Genomic DNA, 22,869 nt, shown 5'->3' on the forward strand with positions numbered 1-22,869 from the left:
TGTGGTATAAGCTATTATTTATAAATCATGGTTCTGTCTCCAGGACAAAAATTACACATACACTTCATCGTATTCTAGAAGTTATATATTGCAGATTTCAAAAGTTATTTTATGTATGGGGGGAGGAATAGTTTTAATGGCGTGGTAAAATCACTGTCAGTTATTTTCAGAATCTGGCAATAGTTACATTCTGCTGTGTTTTCTTTTAAATTAGCCACCTAATAATCAGTACATTTTTTCTCTCTCTTCTCTCTGCTAGGTGGCTCAGTGCACAGTGATAATCTGTGATCCTTGGAAGAAGGAACTGAAGTTTAAATGAGAAGGCATGCACACAAAATACTGATGAAACAGCTATGTATTAACAGCACATCTGTACAGGTTGAGGATATTTTCTCATGTGATGTGTGTGTGAGTATCTGAGGGGGAGAAGCAGGTGGGGATTATGGGTAATTCGCGTGGGAAGGCTTCGGTAGACAGCACTGAAAACAACTGGCAGTGGGACATGAGACTCTGTAAGGAAAGTGGGACAAAATTAAAGAGAACTTGGACATAAAATCTATTTGGCAGGCAAAAGACAGCCACTGTAGGTTTTCTAAAAAATGAAAATAAAGAAGAGCTTAGATTTATTATGGAAAATTAACTGCAGGAGGGTTGAAACTGGAAGTAAGAAGTCCAGTCATGACTTAGTGGGGGAAAAAGGCAACAGAAGTAGGTGATGTATTGTATTGGGACAACTGAAGGCAGGAGAAGATACAAAGATTTCAAATGAAGTAGACATTCTTGACTGTCTTCCAAATCCATTTCCGGGACCTCCCCGTTCAAAAAACTCCACCATTCCCAGGTATCTACTCTTCCCTGACACAGCTCAGGTGCCTCAGGGGAAAACTAACCCTGCATTCAGCTTCGGGGAGGGCAAGACTGGCTAAGGATAGTCTCCTAGCCCTTGCCAAGGTTTGGTTCCGAAATAAGCAGGTGACCTACTCCTGAACCCGTGAGAAGCCACTGAGATGAGATTTGTGTTGCAAACTTTTGGGAAAGTTCCTCCTCCAACTGCTGGGGGTCTTCGGGAAGCAATCTCTGCTACTCTGTGCTGGCTGTGGTCCAAGGAGCATAGACCCTGGACTGCTGCTGGCAGGCAGCGGGCGTGTACGAGGGAAACTGCCCAGTATGCAGCCACGGTGCACAGAAGGGCTGAGAGAGGGAGAGAAACCACCTAGCTGATGACACTGTTGAGATGCTGCCCTAACCAATCCTGAAGAGGACGCAGTTATTTAAGCCACTCAATGCCTTTCCTGTTTAGTCTCAGGAAGCAATTCTGTTATCTGCATCTGAGGGTATGCTCAATAATACTGAGTTTCTGAGCTGGGGTATGAAGAAACCTGTGTAGATCTTAGAGACAAGGAAGCTGTGATGGGAATTTATTTGCAAAGTTGGTAACTTCAGTTTGGGGCACAATAAAACTAAGTTGATAAAGTCAGCTTTCTGAGACACGTGTCCTGGAAAAATTAGAGCATATTTAAAGAACCAGTGTTCTTACTCTCCAGCTAAACAAAAATGTCATATTTCTCCTATAGACTAAGGCCAAAGGTAGAAAACAGAAGAGTTCTGATGGAATCTACCTTTGACTCAGAGACGGTGCTGGTTTAATTCCTCCAGGCCTGGACCCTTATCTGCTTTATCACAGACTCCGCCTGCTCCAGCCTTCCGTTGGTGTCTTTGCTAACTCTTTATGTGATAGACACCTTATGCTGCCATTTATTTCCTGAAAATCTTGATTTTCTGGCTTATGGACACTTAGATCACTACTACGCCCCTCCAGCAACAGGAAGAATCTGTTCCCTGACTACTAATCTAAGAATGTGACCCAGAACTATTTCTTCACTCTGGCTGCTGAACTAAGCTAATCTTGTTGCTACCATATCACAACAAATTGCACACACTGAAGTTTTAATTTCATATCACATGTCTAAACATAATAGAAATCATTCATTTAAAAATATGACTATATGTTTGTGGACCTAATGAAAACACACCAAATCAGTCTGTATCTACTGTTTTGGTACTGAATATTTTAATAATTATTTTAAAATACTTAAGATGCCCAATTACATTATTAATCCTTCCTCAAGTTTTAACAATCTCATAAATACGCTAAATGAATATTTTAAATGATTTACAAAGATACTGAAATTAATACTTTATGTGAGAATCATTCTGAATAAATGAATTTAAATTAAAATGTCAATATCATGAAAACATTCATCCACTATTTTTTATCAAATAAAAGAGCAGTAGATATCTCATTTTAGGGTAGACTGATTTTTTTGCTTGGCAATATCTCCAAATCTCATAATCTGAGATTTTTTTTACCTGATGTTCCACTTTCGTGGTTTTTTTCTTCTGGTTTGCCATTGGACTTGAAAGCTCTTTTTTCGTCCACCTCATCATCGCCCCACCATGAAGGCTGCCCATATAGTGGAGTACCCCGGGGCATAGCAGAAGTATCTGGAAAGAGGTGGAAAAATCTGTCTAAAGCATATGAAACAGAAAACAAAAAGATGCTTTTGCAGAATGCTAGACATGCCTGGTTGATTTATTAAATGAAAAACAAAGTATAGTCTAGATAGCTGAAAAGTACTTAAGTTAAATAACTTGGTAATTTTGTAAGATCTTATTCAACGTTGGACATGACTAAATACATTATATTTTGCGCTAGCTAGTATCTAAGTAATGCAAAACTGCTATAGCCCAGTAACTGTTTACTACACTAAAATCCATTCTTTGGCATACAGAAATGACTCATTAAGTCTAAATATAAAAGAGTAAAGTACATTTTGGTATGAGTGACCGTATAAAAAATTTTTAAAGCCGTAGGGCATTGCACAGTTACTAAATTTAAACTAGCTGTTAATAGGACTAATAGATTTACATTTGAACAAATTTGGTAATGTCTCCCAATTTAAAAAATCATTTCAGTGTGAATGGGATTATTCATATAAAGCATTTTTAATAGTTTTTGGAACATGATAATTCTGATGATGTAGCATCAGTGGAAATGTCCTATTAAATTCATTTCAGTTATTATAATTCAGAAGAAAAAGCAAACAAACATGAATTAATAAAAAATACTGTAAGGCAAATTACATTTACTTCCCTTACATGTCTAAACATACGAAACACACCTGCACTCCAATGCCACAGACTGTGTGCCATGCTTTGCAGAGAAAGCATTGGCAGCATTGAAACCCACTGTGAACCTGTGATTATGGGGATTTACTATTTTATATGGACATGGCCACGTTTTTGAGAACGAAGCCTGCCATTTCTTCCCCCGAGTACAAACACGGTATTTGGGACAAGGGCAACGTACCCAGGGCCTTTTCCTCCGACTTCAGTGCTTCCGTGGCTTTGTGCTGCGGTTCTGGTGTGCTATCTGCCGCCTTTGAGTCTGTGCTTTTGGCGCATGCAGATTTTGGTAATTCTGGTTCTGAGGATTTTTGGGACAACTGAAGCTGAATGGTAAACTTCTCATGCTATAAAACATTTCAGGGGAACATCCATGAGTGAAACCAACCCTAGTAAAAGGTAGGTTACCAAAGAAAGAAGTAAAACCTTTTACCTTTAGAGCTTCTTCAGGGACCCTCATTTCTCCTCGTACTACAGTGAAAAGATTTGTATGTAAACGGGGCTAAGGAAGAACATAATTTCAAAAGTGTCCTATTTGAAACAGGTAAGTATAGCAGGATTATTATATTAGTATTATATTCCCCTAAAATATAAAGATATTCATTTTTAAATATCAAGGAAGATCTCGGTATCTAGCAAGTAATTCTAAACTTAGGTAATAATGGCTTTCAAGCAAATAAATAATTGGGTAATTAATCAGAGCACAAAAAACATTTTCGGTTCTAACAATATGACTACAAAGAAGAAAGAGCACCTGGATCAAATTATATTGATAGCTAATCACAAAAGTGTAAAAGGAAATATCTCATCAGTGATTACCCAACAGCAACTCTTGAAGGAATTCCATGACTCAGACTCCACTAGCACCAATAAAAATGAAGTTCATTTTGAAAATTCAAAAGAAATGCTATAATTAGGGCCCTGAGAGCAACCACAGCCACCTCCTTACCCCATGAACGCAATCAGGGTCAGATTACATTATCAAACAACTGATTCCATACAGATTAGAACCAAGTGCTGCATATAATGAACGCTTTCATCATTAAGCCCAAAAGAACAATGCCTCTGTATATTAAAAAGATCTTTCACTAAACAGTAGGGGTCATATTTCCCACCATTACTTAACCAACCCTATAATGAAAGGACTTTTATAACCATGTACCAAATTCAAGTCTTTACCAATGCACAGCACCCAGGACTTCAAGAGTGGAAAGCTATAATTACCATGACTACTTGGGTGGGATGGGGGGGGGGGACTTCCCATGCATAAGGAGCAGCACACTTGAAAAGAGTATTTAGCCTATATTTCTACTTATTAAAATAACAAAAACTCAGATTTTTTTAGCACTTTAAATAGCTTTGGGGAATATACTCTTCAATTCCACTAACATGGCTTCCTATTCCATAGTTAAGGAACCTGAGTATTGGAAGGGCAGAACCCAAAGACAGTAATTTACTCCCTGATCACTTTATATTGCTTCCTGTACCTGTAAAATATTAAAAATTTCCCTTCTTGTTATGAACATATGCTAGTACATATGTGCTGGTATATATGCAAGTGTGTATTTGATAACTAAGTATAGTTAATGAGAAATAAAAGTCTAGTAACTTCACTTCACCCTCACAACATCCATTAACAGCTGGAGAAGATTCACTGCACTCCTATATTTGCAGTGGAAAACAGCATCTTTTAAAAACTGAAAGCCATTTTTTCAGCGGGAAACACGAATGGTTTTGGCCAGGTGTTAGGGTTCTGGTGCTTCCAGGGAACTTCTGGGAGTGCTTGAAGGCTACTCCCCAAGGCTAATCTGGGGTATCATCTTCAGACAGAGACTTCTTAAGACCAGGGAAAACCTCAGACAGGTCACACACTTTCCCACCAAAAAGGTGCCTGTGTGTGGCACTACCAAAGAACTCAAGAATCCTCTTGTTTACTTCATGAATTTGCCTAAGAACTCTGGCATGACTATGAGATTCTGGGGTTGCCCTTGACCCAGATTTTATCTCCAAGGCTACCATCTTTCTAGTGGTACAGACCTAAGTGACTGTTTTTAACTTGCTGATTAAGAGAAATGACAAACTAAGGTACAATTACTCATGATGTCCATAAGTTACAAAATACACTATATAGTATTATTTACTAGTCATATGTCAATCATATCTGAATTTTTAAAAATCCAAAAATACTTACAGAAGTTTAAATTCTTGCTTATTAAAAACCATAATATTTATAGGCTATTCCCCCATTTCTTTACATAGACTATGATTATTACTCTAAGTCATTCCTATACTCAACTTATTCAGGAAATGTTTATCTAAAAGTGGCATCGCGGAAACTGATCTGCGTACTAGTAATGTGATCTCTGACACAATCCTTTATCTTAATGACAATTAGACTAAAAAAGAGAGCAAAATTTTCAGTGGTTTCAGTTACTCCTAGGGGTCTGGCCTTAAAACACCAGGTGTCAGAGATCATTGTGAGTACATTTTTCAATAATTAGTTGAAAAATTAAGTCGCTGTTTTGCTGGGGAAATACCACCAACCACAGAAGAAATGGGGAAATTTTTTAAAAATTTCCAAATATTGCATGATGAGATTTTGTTACTTGGGACAAGACCTCCAGTGTTTCAGAAAGTGCTATATTCTCAAACATCTGAGATGGGTATTAATATTCTCTTTAAAAAACATGATATATTACTAAAATATGTGATTCTCATGGTGTTGAAGATGCTGGTGAATGAGAATATTTGAATACAATTATCTTCTACAATGAAAGAATGGGAAGACAACACTTTCTCTCTCTCTCTCTCTCTCTCTCTCTCTCTCTATATATATATATATATATATATATGTATTTATCCTCACCCGAGGACATTTTTCCATTTTTTGTTCAGGTAGAGTGGCGGGGAGAGAGAGGAACAGACAGAGAGAGAGAAACATCGATGTGAAAGGGACACATCGAGTGGCCACCAACCGCACAACCGACCAGGACCGGGGACAAACTGCAACCGAGGTACATGCCCTTAGCGGGAACCGAACCCGGGTCTCTCAGGACCGCAGGCCGACGCTCTAACCGCTGAGCCAAAATAGCCAGGGCAATTTATATATTTTTAATGTGATTTAAAAATATATACATAACAAGGCTATTCTTAAAGATCCTCCTTAAAGTTAGCCAAAAATGTTAGAATCTTCTCATTAGGAAAATGAGAAATTTCCCTTATTTGATGATATCTGATAATGAAAGATACATTATCAGATATCTGATTATTATATATATATATAATATATATATATTATATATCTGATAATGATGCTCCATTAAGTCCACACTGTACTAAGATCCTAAGAGATGCCCCCAAGGGCTAAAAAAAAGTTATGGCAGAAAAGGGGAACTTTTTAATCTATTAGTTTGTGTCTATATCTTCAAAAAAATATGAATTTTATTTTAGCTGATGAATACCTCACCCAACCTGCAGAAGACCCTGTTTTATAGGAACAGAGGTTCAACAACTGCTTTTAATTTTTCTTCTGTGGCTTCATTCTTTCATCAAGCAGCTCATCTCGTGTTCTTAATTTAGTGCTTTCGAACTTTGAAAATATCCTGATTTCTAAAATTTCAAAAGTGTGTTCTTGTTTTGATGTGGGTATCAACCACATTAGTCAGGAAAAGTCTTAACTTCTCGGACTGAAGAGCGCATTTCTAATATGTTTGTCTCCTCGGTCATTTAGCAGCCATTATCTGGACTGCTGACAAGTCATGATCACTACCCCAGACCACTGCCTTAAGCTACGACAATGATTTTACCTTGTTTCTAATATGATAACCAATCACTTTGTGGGCCACTATGGCAGGAGTCAACAACTCTGGGAAAAGATAACTCCATTTTTATAATACATAGTATGTAATTACATATAATAATATTTTACAAAAACTCATATGACTAGCATGGTGAGGAAGGGGGAGTTTTGAGAACTAAAGTATTTAAGTGATGTTTAAATCATTTTCCTCTAAACACAGAAACCGTACCATCCTCTGAGTTTCCTCCCTGCTCACTAGTGGTTCCTTCTTAGTCTTTTACATTAGTTCCTCATCTCTCCTACCTTTTAATGATGGAATGTAACATTTTTCAGTCTTCTTATCAATTTGTACTCACTTCCTTGGTGATCACATTTGGTCTCAAGGTTTTAAATATTATTTATACTGCCCTGGTCAGTTAGGCTCAGCAGTCAGAGTGTCGGCCCGCGGACCAGTGTCCGGGTTCAGTTCCCGCTAAGGGCACGTATCTCGGTTGCGGTTTGTTCCTGCCCCAGTTGGGGCTGTGCGGGTGGCAACCAGTAGATGTGTCTCCCTCACATTGATGTTTCTCTGTCTCTCTTCCTTCCTCTCTCCCTCCCACTCTATCTGAAGATAAATGCAAAAATGTCCTCAGGTGAGGATAATAAATAAATAAATAAATATTTATACAATGAAAGTTCCCAAATTTCTATACCTCTCTCCTGGATTCCACTTGTATATCCAAAATGTCCAAATTCAACTTGTCATTCTTCTACTTCTGGCCAACATGGGATAAAAAGAACCAGATTTACTCTCCCATCTTAAAATAACAAAAACATAAACAAAATATATGAAGAGTTTTCAAGACCATCAACATCGGGAAACAAAAGACCGCCGTTACGGAACGGAGAGAAACAAGCCAGGTGAGCACGCACCGCCTCGGCTCACCACCACCAGAGCTTCCGGGCCGCACCGCGAAGACAGCGCTCCAGGCAAGGCCTGGCGACCTTCTGGAGGAAACCGGGTCACGAGGCTGGGGGGACCAAGGCGACCAGAGTTCAAGGGACTGAGTTCTGAAGAGAACAGAGATGCAGAGAGAGGAGTCCAGACATCTTCAAAGGGTCTTGCTCAAACGTTCAGCTTAGGTCTGATGAGCACACGCATGTGAGAAAATGACTACCCAGGGCTGAACGTATGAAAAGGAACAGTTAGTGCTCACACAGAGCCAGCAGGCTGGAAAATCTCATGAATCATGAGTGTCACCGGACAAAGCAGAGGTCTGCCAATTTTTCTGTAAAGGTCCAGAAAGTAAGTATTTTGGGATTCTTAGTGCACCATGAATGATCTCTTTTGCAACTACTCAACTCTGCTGTGGTGTGTAAAAGCAGCCACAGAAATGTAAATGAGTGGGTGTGGCTGTGTTCCCAAACAACTTTATTCACAAATACAGGCTAAGGGCCAGATTTGCCAGCAGGTTTGCTGATCTCCACAGTAGAGTATACAGAAAGGTCTTGCCTCTGTATTGGGAAATAATTAGCCCAGACTAATCTTAGATGCCTAAGAAAACTTAAAAGCAAGGCCCAAAGTGATAAAGCTATTTCCAAGTAACCTCTACCTCAGAACAAAGTTCAAAAATATTTATAGAAATACAAAAGTATGCATACAACACTCAACAAGGTGAAATACACGAAGTCTGCCATCCAATCAAAAATTAATACGCATGCAAAAATCAATCAATTGAAACTGATGCAGAACTGACACAAATGTCATAAAAGATATCAAAAGTTATCATAACCATATTCCTATGTTCAAAAAGTTAAGTAAAAACTTTGAAGATATCAAAAACAAAATCCAAATAAAACTTCTAGAGATGAAAGTTATACTGGATGGGTTAACAACAGATTAGATGTCGTCAAGGAAAAAGATCAGTAAACTTAAAAACACAGCAATAGTAACAATGCAAATTGAAACACAGGGAGAACAGATAATTTAAAAAATAAAAATAAAGAGAGTGTAAGATGAGCGATGACTTCAAGTAGCCTAATTTAATATACATTTAATTGAAGTCCTTGAAGGAAAAATGGGAGGACAGAAAAAAACTATTTGAAAAAATAATGGTGGAAAATTTTTCTAAATTTGATTAAAACTATAAACCTAGATTCAAAAAGCCCAACAAACTCAAAGCACAAAAACAAGAACTACACCCAGGGACAGCATACCTGGATTGCTCAAAACTTTGGATAAAGGGAAATAATACAAGTAAGAATATGGTGGAGCAACATCTTTAAAGTACTGAAAGAAAATAAATGTCACCTAGAATTCTATACCCAGCAATAATAACTTTCAGCAACTGAGGTGAAATAGTTTCCTAGACAGCTGAAAGAATTTATCACCAGCAAAACTATAATACAAGAAATGTTCAAGGATGCCCGTAGGCAGAAGGAAAATGATACAGATAAAAATATAAATCTATAAATATGAAGAACATGAGACAAGTAAGCTACACTGGTTTAAGATATGAGTACAATGGGCATAAAAATATAAAATATTTTTCTTATCATTTAAATTTCTTTAAGTCTTGGCCAGGGAGCTCAGTTGGTTGGAGCATCGTCTCGACATGCCAAGGTTGTGGGTTCAGTTCCTAGTCAAGGAACGTACGAGAATCAACCAATGGGAGTATATATAAATAAGTGGAACAACAAATCAATGTTTCTCTCTTCCTATCTAAAATCAATCAATCAAGTTTTTAAATCTCTTTAAAAGATGTGACTTTTTCCGAATAACAATGCAGCTCTCTTTCTGGCCTCCCATAACCTACTCTTCACTGGCTCCAGCCACACTGACTTTTCATGCTGTTTCTTAAACATGACAAACATGTTCTTGCTTCAAGCTCTTGGCTCTTAACTCTTCTATCAGCCTGAAAGCAGTTTCTCCAGATTATGTCATGGCCAGCCAGCTCCTTCACTTTCTCCACATCTTTGCTCTAATGTTGGCTTCTCAGTGAGGTCTTTATGAATATCCTTTTAAAAATTCTAATTTCTCACTCATTACCACTAGTCCTCTGTATCCTCCATTCACTTGTTCTACGTAAAACTTATTACCCTCTCTATTATCCTTTTTGTGCGCATTATAAGCTTTCTCCAAACCCATTCAAGTGTCAGCTACAGGAGGGCAGAGATTGTGGTCTGTTTTATTCACCACTGTTTCTCCAGACTATGGGAACTATACCTAGCACATAGGAGACTTTTTTTTTATCCTCACCCGAGGACATTTTTGCATTTATCTTCAGATAGAGTAGGAGGGAGAGAGAGAGAGAAACATTGATGTGAGAGACACACATCGACTGGTTGCCACCTGCATGACCCCAACCGGGGCCGGGGACAAACTGCAACTGAGGTACGTGCTGTTAGTGGGAACTGAACCTGGGCCTCTCTGGTCCGCGGGCTGACACTCTAACCGCTGAGCCAAACCGGCCAGGGCATAGGAGACATTTAGTAAGAAATTTTGAAATGAACAAACTTAGGCTTGCTTATCTGTTCCATTTTTGGCCAATTTATTAGCTCTTTTTGAAATTTATCTTGATTATTGCAGCATTATTTACTATCATGAGTTTATAGTCATTTCTTCAACTTGGCTATTTTACTTGCTTTTCCAAATATTTAATTACTCTAGTTAAAAAATATATTTTTGGCAGATAAATTTTGTTTCTTAGTTCTAGTCTCAATTTATTCTATTGACGTAGCATTTTAATTAAATAAAGTAGTTTTCCACCGCAAAGTACAGTCTGTACATTGGCTACTATGCTTAATTTTAATATAAATAAAGTACAATAATTAATTTAGTCTGATATAGCTAAATATAGAACAAGTAAAGGTAATGTTATTACTTATTTTTATTTATTTTTATTTTTGTGTTAATCCTTACCCAAGGATATTTTTCCATTTATCTTTTAGAGAGAATGGAAGGGAGGGAGGTAGAGAGAGAGAGAGAAAGACAGAGAGAGAGAAAGAAAAACATTAATGTGAGAGAGACCCCAACCAGGGCTGGGAATCAAACCTGCAACCCAGGTATATGCGCTTGACTGAAATCGAACCCGTGACCCTTCCTTCGGTCCTCAGGCTGATGCTCTAATCTGTGAGCCAAACTGGCCAGGGCTACAATTTACTTTTTAAAATTTCATCCCATATAATAAAATCTCTACTACTGTAACAGCCTAACGTTCATTTATATATAGTGCTCAAAACTCATTAGTGATATGAGACGCTATTTTAAAATAATAAAATCAACTGAGTCTGACTTGAGGATTTGGTTTGTAGTTCTGACTCAACACTGACTTACAACTCTGAAAAGTAATTTGTAACAAAACAATTCCCCCAGCAATTTGAGAGAGACATACTAGGTTGTATATAAAAAGGAAATGTTAGTGCACTATTAAGTAATCACTGTACAATCTGTAAACCATGAGTTATAGCTCCACAGTTCCTTCCTAACTTAAAATATGAAGTAAAGTTTATAGAGTTTTACTGAAACCCATATTTCCTACTATTTTCTCATGTTTTTAAACGCTGGTACCAAATGGTTTTACTTAAATATAATGTAAACTTCTGATTATTTTTTGATGAAACTTCTTACGCTGGTAGAAAATGTCCCATGAATCAAGGTTTTAATGCTAATTCGTAATCATTTTATGTGATACATAGTACAAAAAGAATATAAAATATACAACTCAAAAGTATTAATGTTGAATGGTTTCACTTTTCACACATTCCCTTGACTCTACAAGCGGAAAGGTTATGTGATGAGCTGCAAAACTAGTTTTTCATAAAGTTTAAATATAAAATAAAAACTAGTTATGCTCTAAGAATGATTTTTAAATGTTAGTACATTTACTGTATCTAAGTATCAGCTCTACTTATCCGACATTAAATTTTCTCTGCTAGTGATAAAAATCCATCCAAATAGCCAATACCTTTAATATGAAATTCCAGGTAAATGTAGTAATTGAAAACATGAAAAATATTCAGCATAATGTAAAATATCTGAATTTTAAATATATAAATAAATCTTTTATACAAAGCTTTTTGTTTTGTATAGATAAATGTTTATATTCTTCTTTAATCAATCATGTCTCTTCTCTCTGACAGTGATCCTTTGCCCTACCATAGTCATGTCAGTTTTTAGAATCCTATTTTTAAACAAAAGATTTAAAAATACACACTAAGTGCATAATGTGCTTAACCAGGAGTGTGGGTCTTAAAAGACATAAGATATTAACAATTCTGAATTAAATAAGCAAAGAGATGGAATAAAAGTGGGAATGTAAGGCAAGGCAGGGTTAAATTAGTACATTCCTCTCAGGAGGTTAATCTGTGCCCTTATCATCCAACCAAAAAAAAAAAAAAAATTGTTGGGCTGGGCTAAGATTAGCCACTCCCCTGTCCTCTCCCCAGTTACAGACTTTGATATCCAAATTACATATGTAATAGCACTGCAAGGAGACCTCCGCTAAAAATAGAGGGGGGTGAGGAAGCTGAGTTCATCAATTTTTCCAGGATTATTTTTAGGGACAGGCCTAGTAACAACAACAACAACAACAACAACAACAGAATATGTAATTTTCAAACATGTATTTTAGTATGGGAATGCAGAGACTTCTAGCAGGCCTATGTTGTGAAATTTTATGTCTCAAGAAATGTTAATGTACACCAGAGTAAAGATTTTTGAGTAAATTTAATAAATGCACAAAATCATATAAGGATATCATATCCAAATCTCAGCTTATCTTCAAGTTTCAAGGTGATATAAGTCTGTTCTGGAATCCTTACATCATTCACAAAAGTCTACAAGGAAAAAAAAAGATGTTAGGTTACATATGAAGCATTAATTATTGCATTTCAAACAAGCAAATACTCAAAACTGATACTTAGAAGTACACATCATATGGTGCCTAATATAGTCTGTGTATCATAAAATGTGTCATGCATCTTATACACTGATAAAATATTCCATACTAAGCCCTTTACCTCTATTACTAGTAACACACAGAGAACCAGAGCGCAGATCCGAAGTCTGCCATTCTGCCAAGACAAATCTAGCACCTAAAAATGCTGCCAAGCAAAGCTCCTAACCTAAAGCTGTCAAACTGTAAAGTGTCCTTAACTCTCAATGTCATCGAAATGTCCTGAACTCAGTTTGTTTTTTTAGACAAGCCTAATTATTTCTGAGGATTGCTATTTCATTACTTTTATTCCTAGATTTTTTTGAAAGAACACAAGAAAATTTACTTTTTAAAAAAACTGAAAACATTTCATTCTATTTTATAGTTGTGATGAGTCCTTTGGACCTTCTCATACCCTAAGATACATATGAGAGCTTACATTATCTTATTTTTCCTGTATCATAAAACATTCTACTATTTCACTATCTGGTAATTATTTCTCATTACTCATCAATTATTTCTAACTATGCTGAAAATGACCAAAACAAGAAAAGACAATAATGAAATCACTTAACATAAACACTCTCTAACCGAAATGTATTGCAAACCACACATATACTGTTAAATTTTCTAGTGGGCACATTAAAGAGGTAAAATGAATTTTAATAAATACTTTTATTTTGACCCATTTGTCCAAATAGTACCATTCCAACCAATACTGAATATAAAAAATAACAAGATTATTTTACATCCATGTTTTTGTTTTGTTTTTTAGTACTTTTTTAGACTCTTCACATTCAATGCTCAACAGCCACACATGGCTCGTGGCAACTGGAGTGCAAAGCAGGGTGATGCGATCAGGAAGTCAATCAGCATTTACTGCACCGACCTTCAGCTTTCTCACAGCACTGCCCAAAATACTGTACCATCTTTCCAAGATATACAAGACATCTGGAGATGCTATCTTTGTCCTTTTTTTTTGGTTTAGTTATCAACTGAGAATTCAGAATTTTTCATTTAATATCCATAAAGGAAAGAAGAAAACACAAAGATATTTCAATTGTAAGATAAATTCAAAAAGACAGATAGCGGCACTCTAGACTCTAATAACAAAGATAAAACTGATAACAATGTAAGCAAATTGTCAGACCATGAGTCTTCAGATGAAGATAACCCGAGATGAATTTTCTCTAACGTAAGAATTTCTCTAACGCAAGGAGAGAGAAGAATGTTTGAAGGACAAAAAATATGTAGGATCTTTTTCATCCAGTTAGCAATTCAATAAGAATCATGCAATATTTTCAACAAAACCTAACCTAAATCGTTATGTATTTTTAAAAAAACTGACTGGATTCTTTCACATTTTGATGCCTGCGTTCCAAGCAACACTTATTTGATTTAGTTTGTAAGTGGGCAAATGCTTAAGGAAGGTCTCTATATAAAGGTTAGTTCACAAGCATCCAAAATATGAAAAAAATCCATTAAAAATATTTTTTTAAATACATAATAGTTTAGGTTACTTTAAATACATAATGGTTTAGCCCTGGCCGGCTTGGCTCAGTGGTTAGAGCGTCGGCCTGCAAAGTAAAGAGTCGCAGTTTTGATTCTGATCAAGGGAAAAAACCTCTGTTGCTATTCGTCTGTGGCCCTGGTTGGGGTCATGCAGGAGGCAGCCACTCAATGTGTCCTTTTCACGTTGATGTATCTCTCTCTCTCTCTCTCTCTCTCTACCCCCTCCAACCCTCCCTCCCTCCCACTCTATCTGAACAAAAATGGAAAAATGTCCTCAGGCCAGGATAAAAAAACAAACAACAACATAATGATTAGGTTAGTTCTAATTGCATGATTCTTCTACTGTTTATAAACCTAAAACTAAGAAATGTTCTGTAATTGTGGAAGATGGTCATCCTCTTAGTAAGATTTTAAGCTGTCAAATAATGCATTTAAAATAATGCATTTTTGCCCTGGCTGGTTTGGCTCAGTGGTTGGAGCGTTGGCCCCCAGACCACAGTCGCAGGTTCAACTCCAGTCAAGGACATGTACCTCGGCTGCAGTTCAGTCCCCAGCTCTGGTTGGGGTCGTGTGGGAGGAGGTTGGTCGATGTGTCTCTCTCACATCAATTTTCTTTTTTCTCTCTCTCTCCCCCTTCCTCTCTTTCTGAAGATAAATGGAGAAATAACCTCAGGTGAGGATTTTTAAAAAGTGCATTTTGACAATGCAAGAACAAGAGGAACTAGAAATAATGATAAACGAGATACCAGCTAGAGGTGTACTTGCAATCTGGATTTGACATTCATAAAATGGATATATCTATCCCTGGCGAATGCATGACCAATGATGAACAGTTAATAGCAGTTAAAGAACATAAATCATTTGTGATCATATACCTTTCAAAACCAGAATATGGAATAAAAATTTGAGTTTGTCATGCCTAATGTTTTATTAAAATTTCACATTGTGTGCCATTATCTTTTTATGCTTACTTCTATAAGCTATTCGTGACAAGTCAAAGGGTCCACTGGACACAGAAGGTAAACAGTAACGACGATTACTCCTGGTACACTGGAAGTGAAGGATCTATAATCTGCTAGATTTACAGAACACAGAACAACGTTGTACTCAACTGCCCAGAATGCAGGCGTCATATAATACACCCAACAAGGTTTCCTTCGGTAAGTGGAACTTTAAAAATTACTTTCCTCTTTCCTCTTGAATTCCATTTTTCCATCTTCTATTGTATTGCATTTAAGATGGCCCTGAAGCCTTACTTAGGAAAGTTCCCTCCGTAATGAGGAAGTTTAGAAGGGCCCTGAATGACTGTCAGTAAAATATATAAGGGAATTATGCTGTTATGGTCATATTCTCAAATCCCTATGCATAACTGACACTTGGCAATACATCACAGATACCAGTTTCTAAGCTACAAAAGAAAATTAGAAGTTGCAATCTTTATTTCAAGCACAGAAATTTGGAGACAGTGGAAGACTGCTACAACTTGAGAGCACACCTCAGTTTACCTGGTTTATGAGTAATCCTAATCGTATGCTTGCCACATGCTCCACAGAAAGGTTGAAATGTTAATATAAAGAAAATTCAAAGGCATCAGGCATTTAAAACTCTAATTTCAAAAACAAATATTTTAGAGTATTTTAAAACTTATATATATATTTTTGCATTTTTTTATTAATTACTTTATTTTTGTTACAGATGTTTCTCCCTTTCCCCCCATGTACCCTCCTCCCTGTCCCGCTCCCCAGCCTAGCATTGTTGTCTATGTCCTTTGGTTATTCACACATGCCTACAAGTTCTTTGGCTTATCTCTTAAGTTTACCAAATTACTTTATATATAATTACAAAACAGAAAAGCTAAGGAAAATGAAAGAAAAGAGAAGACTACAAACAGTAGTAATTCACTGATGTGTAGTATGCAGAACATAAACAATTAGGTGCAATGTGTAAGAATAGCACAGTTCTAAGCCAATTTTATTTTTAAATGTCTCAACCTAAAACACTGTATTTACTCAAAATGCCTAAGATGACCTAGGAAATTCACTGTAAAGATTAAGATTGATCAACCCTCTTAAACACTAAATACCTACTGTGTGTTTAACACACGGACCAGGTATTTTCAGAGATCAACAAACATGTCTTTTTAACAAGGGGGCATTTGTGACCAAAATAGTCCCTAAGTGTAAAAAGTCTTAGGAATTACAAGCTTCAGCTCACAAAAACCAAGTGCAAACACTGGGGGGAAAGCCCCCTGAAGGTCTAGAAGTATAAAAGGAGGAAAGAAAATGTCAAAGAGCAAAACTCGTTTTGTTAAAGTAGATATAACGCATTTTAATACATTGAATATGGAAAGAAAAAGGTTTTGTTTCTTATGTGTCATCTGATCAGACCTCAACCTGGTAGGGAGGACAGGGAGCACCAGGAGGCAGACAGTGAAGGCACAGTCCGATCTCCACGTTGGCAGGCGGGACTGTGAAATCAGATTCAGGTCTCTGAGCTACAAAGCTCACGTTCTCTCCACACCAAGGAAGCCTGGGTGCGAAGCCAGGCCGGCTCCCCAAACTCCCCCATGCAAACCAAGAACCTCATCGAAGCAAACCTAACCAGATAAATACCTATTTAATTTACATGCGACTAAATTACATAATTGAAAGTATAAAATCTTATGACCACCATATACTGTTGTTAATGCTTCTGGAAATCTGAACGGAGTGGCCAGGAGCACCCCACTTCAATCAGCGACAAATCTCTTCTCCCCAACCATCCCGTTGTATCTTCACCCTCCCCGCCACGCGGGTCTGGCGCTGACAGGACGGGTGTGGAAGGGGATCGCAGCAGGGGCTGGAGCCCAGGGAGCGGGGCAGCCGGGTAACCACAGGCGGGGCTGGAATGGATGTGAGTGGTACCACAGGGCCTGGAGTATCAGAGGGGCGATGCTCCAGCGGAGGGAGGAGGCGGGAAGAACCGAAGGCAAGCAAGGTTCTCAGAAGCTTCAGGGCCTTGCAGGGAAATGACTCAGAACGTACATCAGCTCCAGATTCAGTTCCTGCTTCCCCAGGCCCAGCGACCTCGTTTCTGGTAGTAATAACATCAAGTGTACATCTAGGTCTCTTGGGAGTGTATTTTAGGGTAAAATTAAAGAGAGGAGTGAAAGTGGTCACAAGGAGAGTTTTTTAAAAAATGAGGTTAGTTGGTAAATGCTTTGAAAAAATGCAACAGTATATTTATGGGGAAGTATATAGGCTACAGGGTGTTGAACCTGTTTTAACTGCTGTTCTTGCCATAACAACTACTAACACTTATGAATGCTTACTGTTAAAGGTGTTTAAAATTATTAACTTACTTATAGCTTAACAATAACCTAAGAGGATTACCAGTTTCCTATTTCTATTTAAAAACAAAAACAAAAACGGAGGAGCAGAAGAATTAAGTAACCTGAGATGACATCACTTGTATGATTTCAAGTGGGCTCATAACCAACACGTATATCCCCTTTACTTCCGAAATTACTACTTCTAACCGGATGCTCACTTTTCTAGAATTATATGAATATTAGGAGTAAAGTAGGCTGTGAACAATAGTCGACACATTCTCTTATACATAAAATGCATGAGAGTTGGCAGTTCATAAACTCTGGCTACCAAAGTCAGTTCTGGCATATTTCCTAGGCTGTCATTTGGGTGACAGTACATTTATCATTTGTGTGACGCTCTGAAGTTCTGCCACATGTGTTGTCACAGCTACTCCTTTCAGTTTACAGGAATTCCTGTTTCACTGTTTTAAAGCTGAAGCAAGGTCACTACGTTTTGCACTGAGTTTTCAAATTCATAAACTTCAATTCATTATACTTTCATACAACTTGGGGAACTAATATGAATACATATGAGGAAACTGAAGTTCAGAGAGACTCAGTGGTTTGTCCCAGGTTAGACCACTGGTAAATTACAGAATGAGATTCAAATCCAGGTCCTGATGTCAAGTTCAAATGCAGATGCTGCTCTCTGTGAGTTATTTTATTTCATGAAATTATTCAATACAATCAAGTTATGAGAAAAGTCAGCCTACAGAGACTTAGAAGTTAATATTTCACCTGATTTTACAACCAACACCAAATAATTTTTATAGTTCATCATAGTCTCTTACAAATTACACTGTGATGTAATTCTCACTCCTTATTTCCCAAGATAATAATGTAAAGACACCTTTGAACACCACTGGGGTCAAGATAAAACTTTCTAGACTTAAAAACAGAATGTAACAGTAGTAAAATATTCTACATACAGACGTAGATTGAAGTCTATAAAGTCCTTCACATAAAAAATTAATTCAATTTCATTAAAAAAAGAGGGAGTAGGTTCACACACCACGCAGAGCCCCGCGCTAGGCACAGCAGTGTATTCGTGTAAACATATGACCTGTTCAGGAGCTCACAGTGCAGTACAGCGACAGAGTGCAAACGCAGATTTAATACAAGCTTGAGAATCAAGCACCCTAAACAGAGATTAAAACAAAGTTTTATAGGTGCAGAGAAGGAAGACAGTAATTCTGCAAATAAGAACTGGAAATCAAAACCGCTTCCTTCTTCCTTACTTGCCTCATGTTAAAACAGTTTCTACCTAGTCTGCCTGAGTCTCTCTACTTTAATCCATTCAACATGTTAACAACATCAGCAAGTTAATATTTTTAAGTACTTTTTCTTGGCTTCCTTCATAAAAAAGTGAAATTTGGATTTTACTTTTACAAATAAGTACGAATTTTATGAATGACAAGGAGATGGGAGAAGTACTAGGCTGAAGGAAATCTAACAAATTTTTCGGAGGAGACAGTCTAGTATGAACTATTTTGGAGGTATGGCAAGAGAAAGTGTGTTGGAGTCTGAATCTAAAAATGTGGGTGATGCCAAATGTGAGACATTTCAGTTCAAACCTGAAGGGTGCAGACCTCGTTCTGTGTGCTATGAGAAACTAACAAAGGCTTGCGTAAAACCAACAGAAAAACATGCCTACAAAGTAATTATCTCAAAGAATAAACATACAAGTCCTTCAGTAGTGGGCCAATTCAGAACAAGAAAAAATGTTTTACTGCATTTGCCAATTTTCTGCATATGTTTTTGCATATAATGTTTAATGTATATTTGAAAAGCAGTAGCAGTTAGAAATGACTGGGATACATTTGGTTTTCGTTACATTCATTTTAAGATATTCAACAGCACAGATATGAACAATACTATATTTGTTTATGTTAGTAGAGCCAGAAGAAAATTGAGAAAAAAATTAGATACATTGTTCAATATTTCAGCTTTTTCTTATTCTGTGGCTATTTATATTCTGCCAGTCTAGAAAAAGCAAATGAAGAATTAGGAAAAGAATTCACTGCAATAACACAAACATATCTTCAAAGTAGGAATCAAAGCCACAATAATGAACACAGGTGTTTAGATCATAGTTGTTCAGGTAAATGGGTGTGTGTCACTTTTTGCTCTGGTGTAAAAGGTCCTAGGTCTTCTACCATCTAGCACCAAACCACATCTCCACCTTTATTTTCTGAAGTTAACCCACACTTCTCTGTCTCCCAAGTATGCTGCTCTGCATTCTTACTGCCATGGCTCTCGACTGCTTTCCCACATAGAAATTCAAGCCCTTCAGTGAGGTCAAGCTTTCCTCTCTCCCCTCAAAGAAGACTTTCTTAAACATTACAGATCAGAATGATAATAACCAAAAACTTTCTGAATTCTTGCATTTACTGCCTATACAATTTCTTGGGAACATGGGTTAGTTTTATATTCTACTGTATGGTCCCCAAAGTATTATGTACCTAGTAAGCATTTAAAAGTAAAATGCAAACTAAATAGGAAATGTAATCTGATTTGTCTTCTTATAACCTTACACTGATAATCAAGTAAGATAAAAGATAAATTCTTAACTTACCCCATTTAGGCTGCCCAAATCCTTAACCAGATGTTCATCCGCAGAGGCATCATAATTGATCACAGCATGCTGCTTGTCCACACTGCGAGACTGAAAGGCATTGCTTCAAGTTAATACAGATAAGCAAATGCCAGAATAAGTAACAAGCACAAAGATTTTCAGCTAGATACTTTATATTAATAGGTAGTAGATCAGAGTACAAGTGGATTAAATGATATTTAAACTTGTCCAGCCAGTGTAACTCAGTGGTTGAGCGTCAACCCATGCACCAAGAAGTTGCTGGTTCGATTCTGGATCAGGACACATGCCCAGGTTGTGGGCCCGATCCCCAGTAGGGGGCATGCAGGAGGCGGCCAATCAATGTTTTCTCTCATTGATGTTTCTGTCTCTCTCTCCTTCTCACTTCCTCTCTTTGATTTTTAGAGAAATCAATAAAGAAAAAAAAAGTAAACTGTGTTACTATACAACAGAAACTTGGCATCACTCTCCAAAGAGAAAAGCAGCCATAATTTCAAGGTATTCTTTTCTACCGAATTCACACATTCTACGTTTGAGAGAATTTAAATCAGCAGACTTTGTTGAATGTATAAATTTTTTTTTCATAATCTGAAATTATTATATGGAAATCACGTGAATTATAATTTTTTGTTTTATGTATATTGTAAAAAAATTACCCCATAGGATTTTCTTTTTTTAATACTGAAAACCACAATATAAATTGTCTAAGGAGTCCAAAGATTTAGAGAAAAGGAACACAATGTGCCACGTTCCTGAATAGAACGATCCTCACTTCAAACATGGATTCTAAAACTGGGGTTCATGAAAGAACTCTGAGAGAAAAGGAGAAAGTCACAAAAGGAACTAAAATGACAAACGGATTTTTGAAAATTGTTTTTAAGTCTCTTTAAAGTTCTTCCCTCCTCCTCCAAGCTTAGTGCTTTAGACGGAAGCGCCGGAAAGATAAACTATAAGCTTGTGGAAACTTACTGAAAGGAAACAAATACAGTACAGTCACAGCGAGTAGTCTGAGAATCACTGAATCTGAACTCAACACCGTTTCTTACTGTGGGTTTCTTCACATGGGGTTACTATGTGAACTTTGATATACTAAAAGCCTAAGAAGTATCCAAAATCGGGAGGAGATATGAGTTCCAGTTTCTAGTCCAACATATAAAAGAGCTTGGAAGTCACTGTGCACATTCTCACAAGAAAAAAGTTGACCAAACTGAAAATCAAAATCTCATTTTACTTTCATCAGAGAATTGAGGTCATGAGACCAATTGCCAACGTAAAAACTGGAGAGACAGGCAAATACAGAGAATCACAGCTTACTCTAAGCAGAAACCATTTCTCCAGCCAGCTACTGGCGGGAAAACTTAAAGGTAACATGACTAATTGCTGGAGACTCAAGTTTGACCTAGAGATAAAAACCCCTAGGGGCACAGCCTTGAGGGGACACCACTTTTTCATTAGTTTTACCCCTAGAATGCCCACAAAAATCTCAGGGTGAAGATAGAAATCTTCTCCTGCTTCAGGAGGGGTGAGGGGAAAAGTAACTATACTGGTCTTACCAACGATATGACTTCAAGGAAAACTATTTTACCAGAGCTTAAGCAACATGGGTGTCACCAGACTCTAGCAGACATAGGAGGATGGAGTTACTCAACCCCTTCATAGGTGAGATATACCTATGAAGGTCACAGACCCACTAAAGACTGAGAACCAAAATTCACAGAATCATAGAATGCTTCCCCTCCCCCCAAACCTTACCATCACCTCAACAGGAATTTAAATATATATATATATACATAATAAGGGATTACAATGAAAACAAAAAACAAAAAAAAAAACAAAGCCTTACTCAGATTATTTAAGAAGGAGTCTCTAGGGAAATGCGAAAAACAATAGGGAAAGAAAAACAAGGGCATTTAGAGGAAACGTCAACCTCTGACACTTTTTATCTACAGCAACCAAACAGAGCTTAACTCCTAGCTACATATGGGGAACACGTCAGCATTTAATAAAATAACAATATGGATGTAATAAAATAACAATACAGATGTAAATCCTAGTTGAAATGATCCTTTCCAAGTAAATATTACTAAAATAAAAGCTCTTTCCCAGTCCATATTGAAAAACTATAAATGACCTTCAAATAAATTATTTTAAAATAAAAAAAGAAAAAAAAAGGTTTGGCCTTTCCTTCTAGAATACAAACCTCTATCCTGAAGTAACTGACACTAGGAAGAAACAGTACATAACCTAAAACAATCTTCCAACAAAACCTAAACAATAATCATACCTACACTCTTGGTCTTCTTAAAAGTTTTAAAGGTTGTTTTCTAGCATTATTTTGTTTTCTCTGAAATCTCAGTATCTTTAGCAAAAACTGCAAAAATCAGAATTAAGGGGAATTTTATAAATAGTAGTGTCATTGCCACTTCTCTACAGCTTACATGAAAATCCACTGACTATGGCAAAACTACAGCTGTATTCACTGTAACACTTGCATTAAATCTAAAAATCACTCAAA

At 37.0% G+C, this 22,869-nt stretch overlaps 1 protein-coding gene across 5 annotated transcripts in view; it reads right to left on the reverse strand.

The window, feature by feature from the left end:
* Window positions 1-22,869, reverse strand: part of CEP170 (centrosomal protein 170) — a 111,978-nt gene that overhangs the window by 58,144 nt on the left and 30,965 nt on the right. For all 5 annotated transcript variants that reach the window (XM_036277342.1, XM_036277340.1, XM_036277343.1 and 2 more), the window contains exons 3-7: window positions 20,337-20,426; window positions 12,724-12,802; window positions 3,620-3,678; window positions 3,371-3,533; window positions 2,371-2,505 (exon numbers count right to left, since the gene is read on the reverse strand). In XM_036277342.1, the coding sequence (XP_036133235.1) occupies window positions 2,371-2,505; window positions 3,371-3,533; window positions 3,620-3,678; window positions 12,724-12,802; window positions 20,337-20,426 (526 nt within the window). The remainder of the gene's footprint in view (window positions 1-2,370; window positions 2,506-3,370; window positions 3,534-3,619; window positions 3,679-12,723; window positions 12,803-20,336; window positions 20,427-22,869) is intronic.

Source organism: Molossus molossus, unplaced genomic scaffold (genome assembly GCF_014108415.1).
Source record: "Molossus molossus isolate mMolMol1 unplaced genomic scaffold, mMolMol1.p scaffold_m16_p_23, whole genome shotgun sequence".
NCBI classification, from domain to species: domain Eukaryota; kingdom Metazoa; phylum Chordata; class Mammalia; order Chiroptera; family Molossidae; genus Molossus; species Molossus molossus.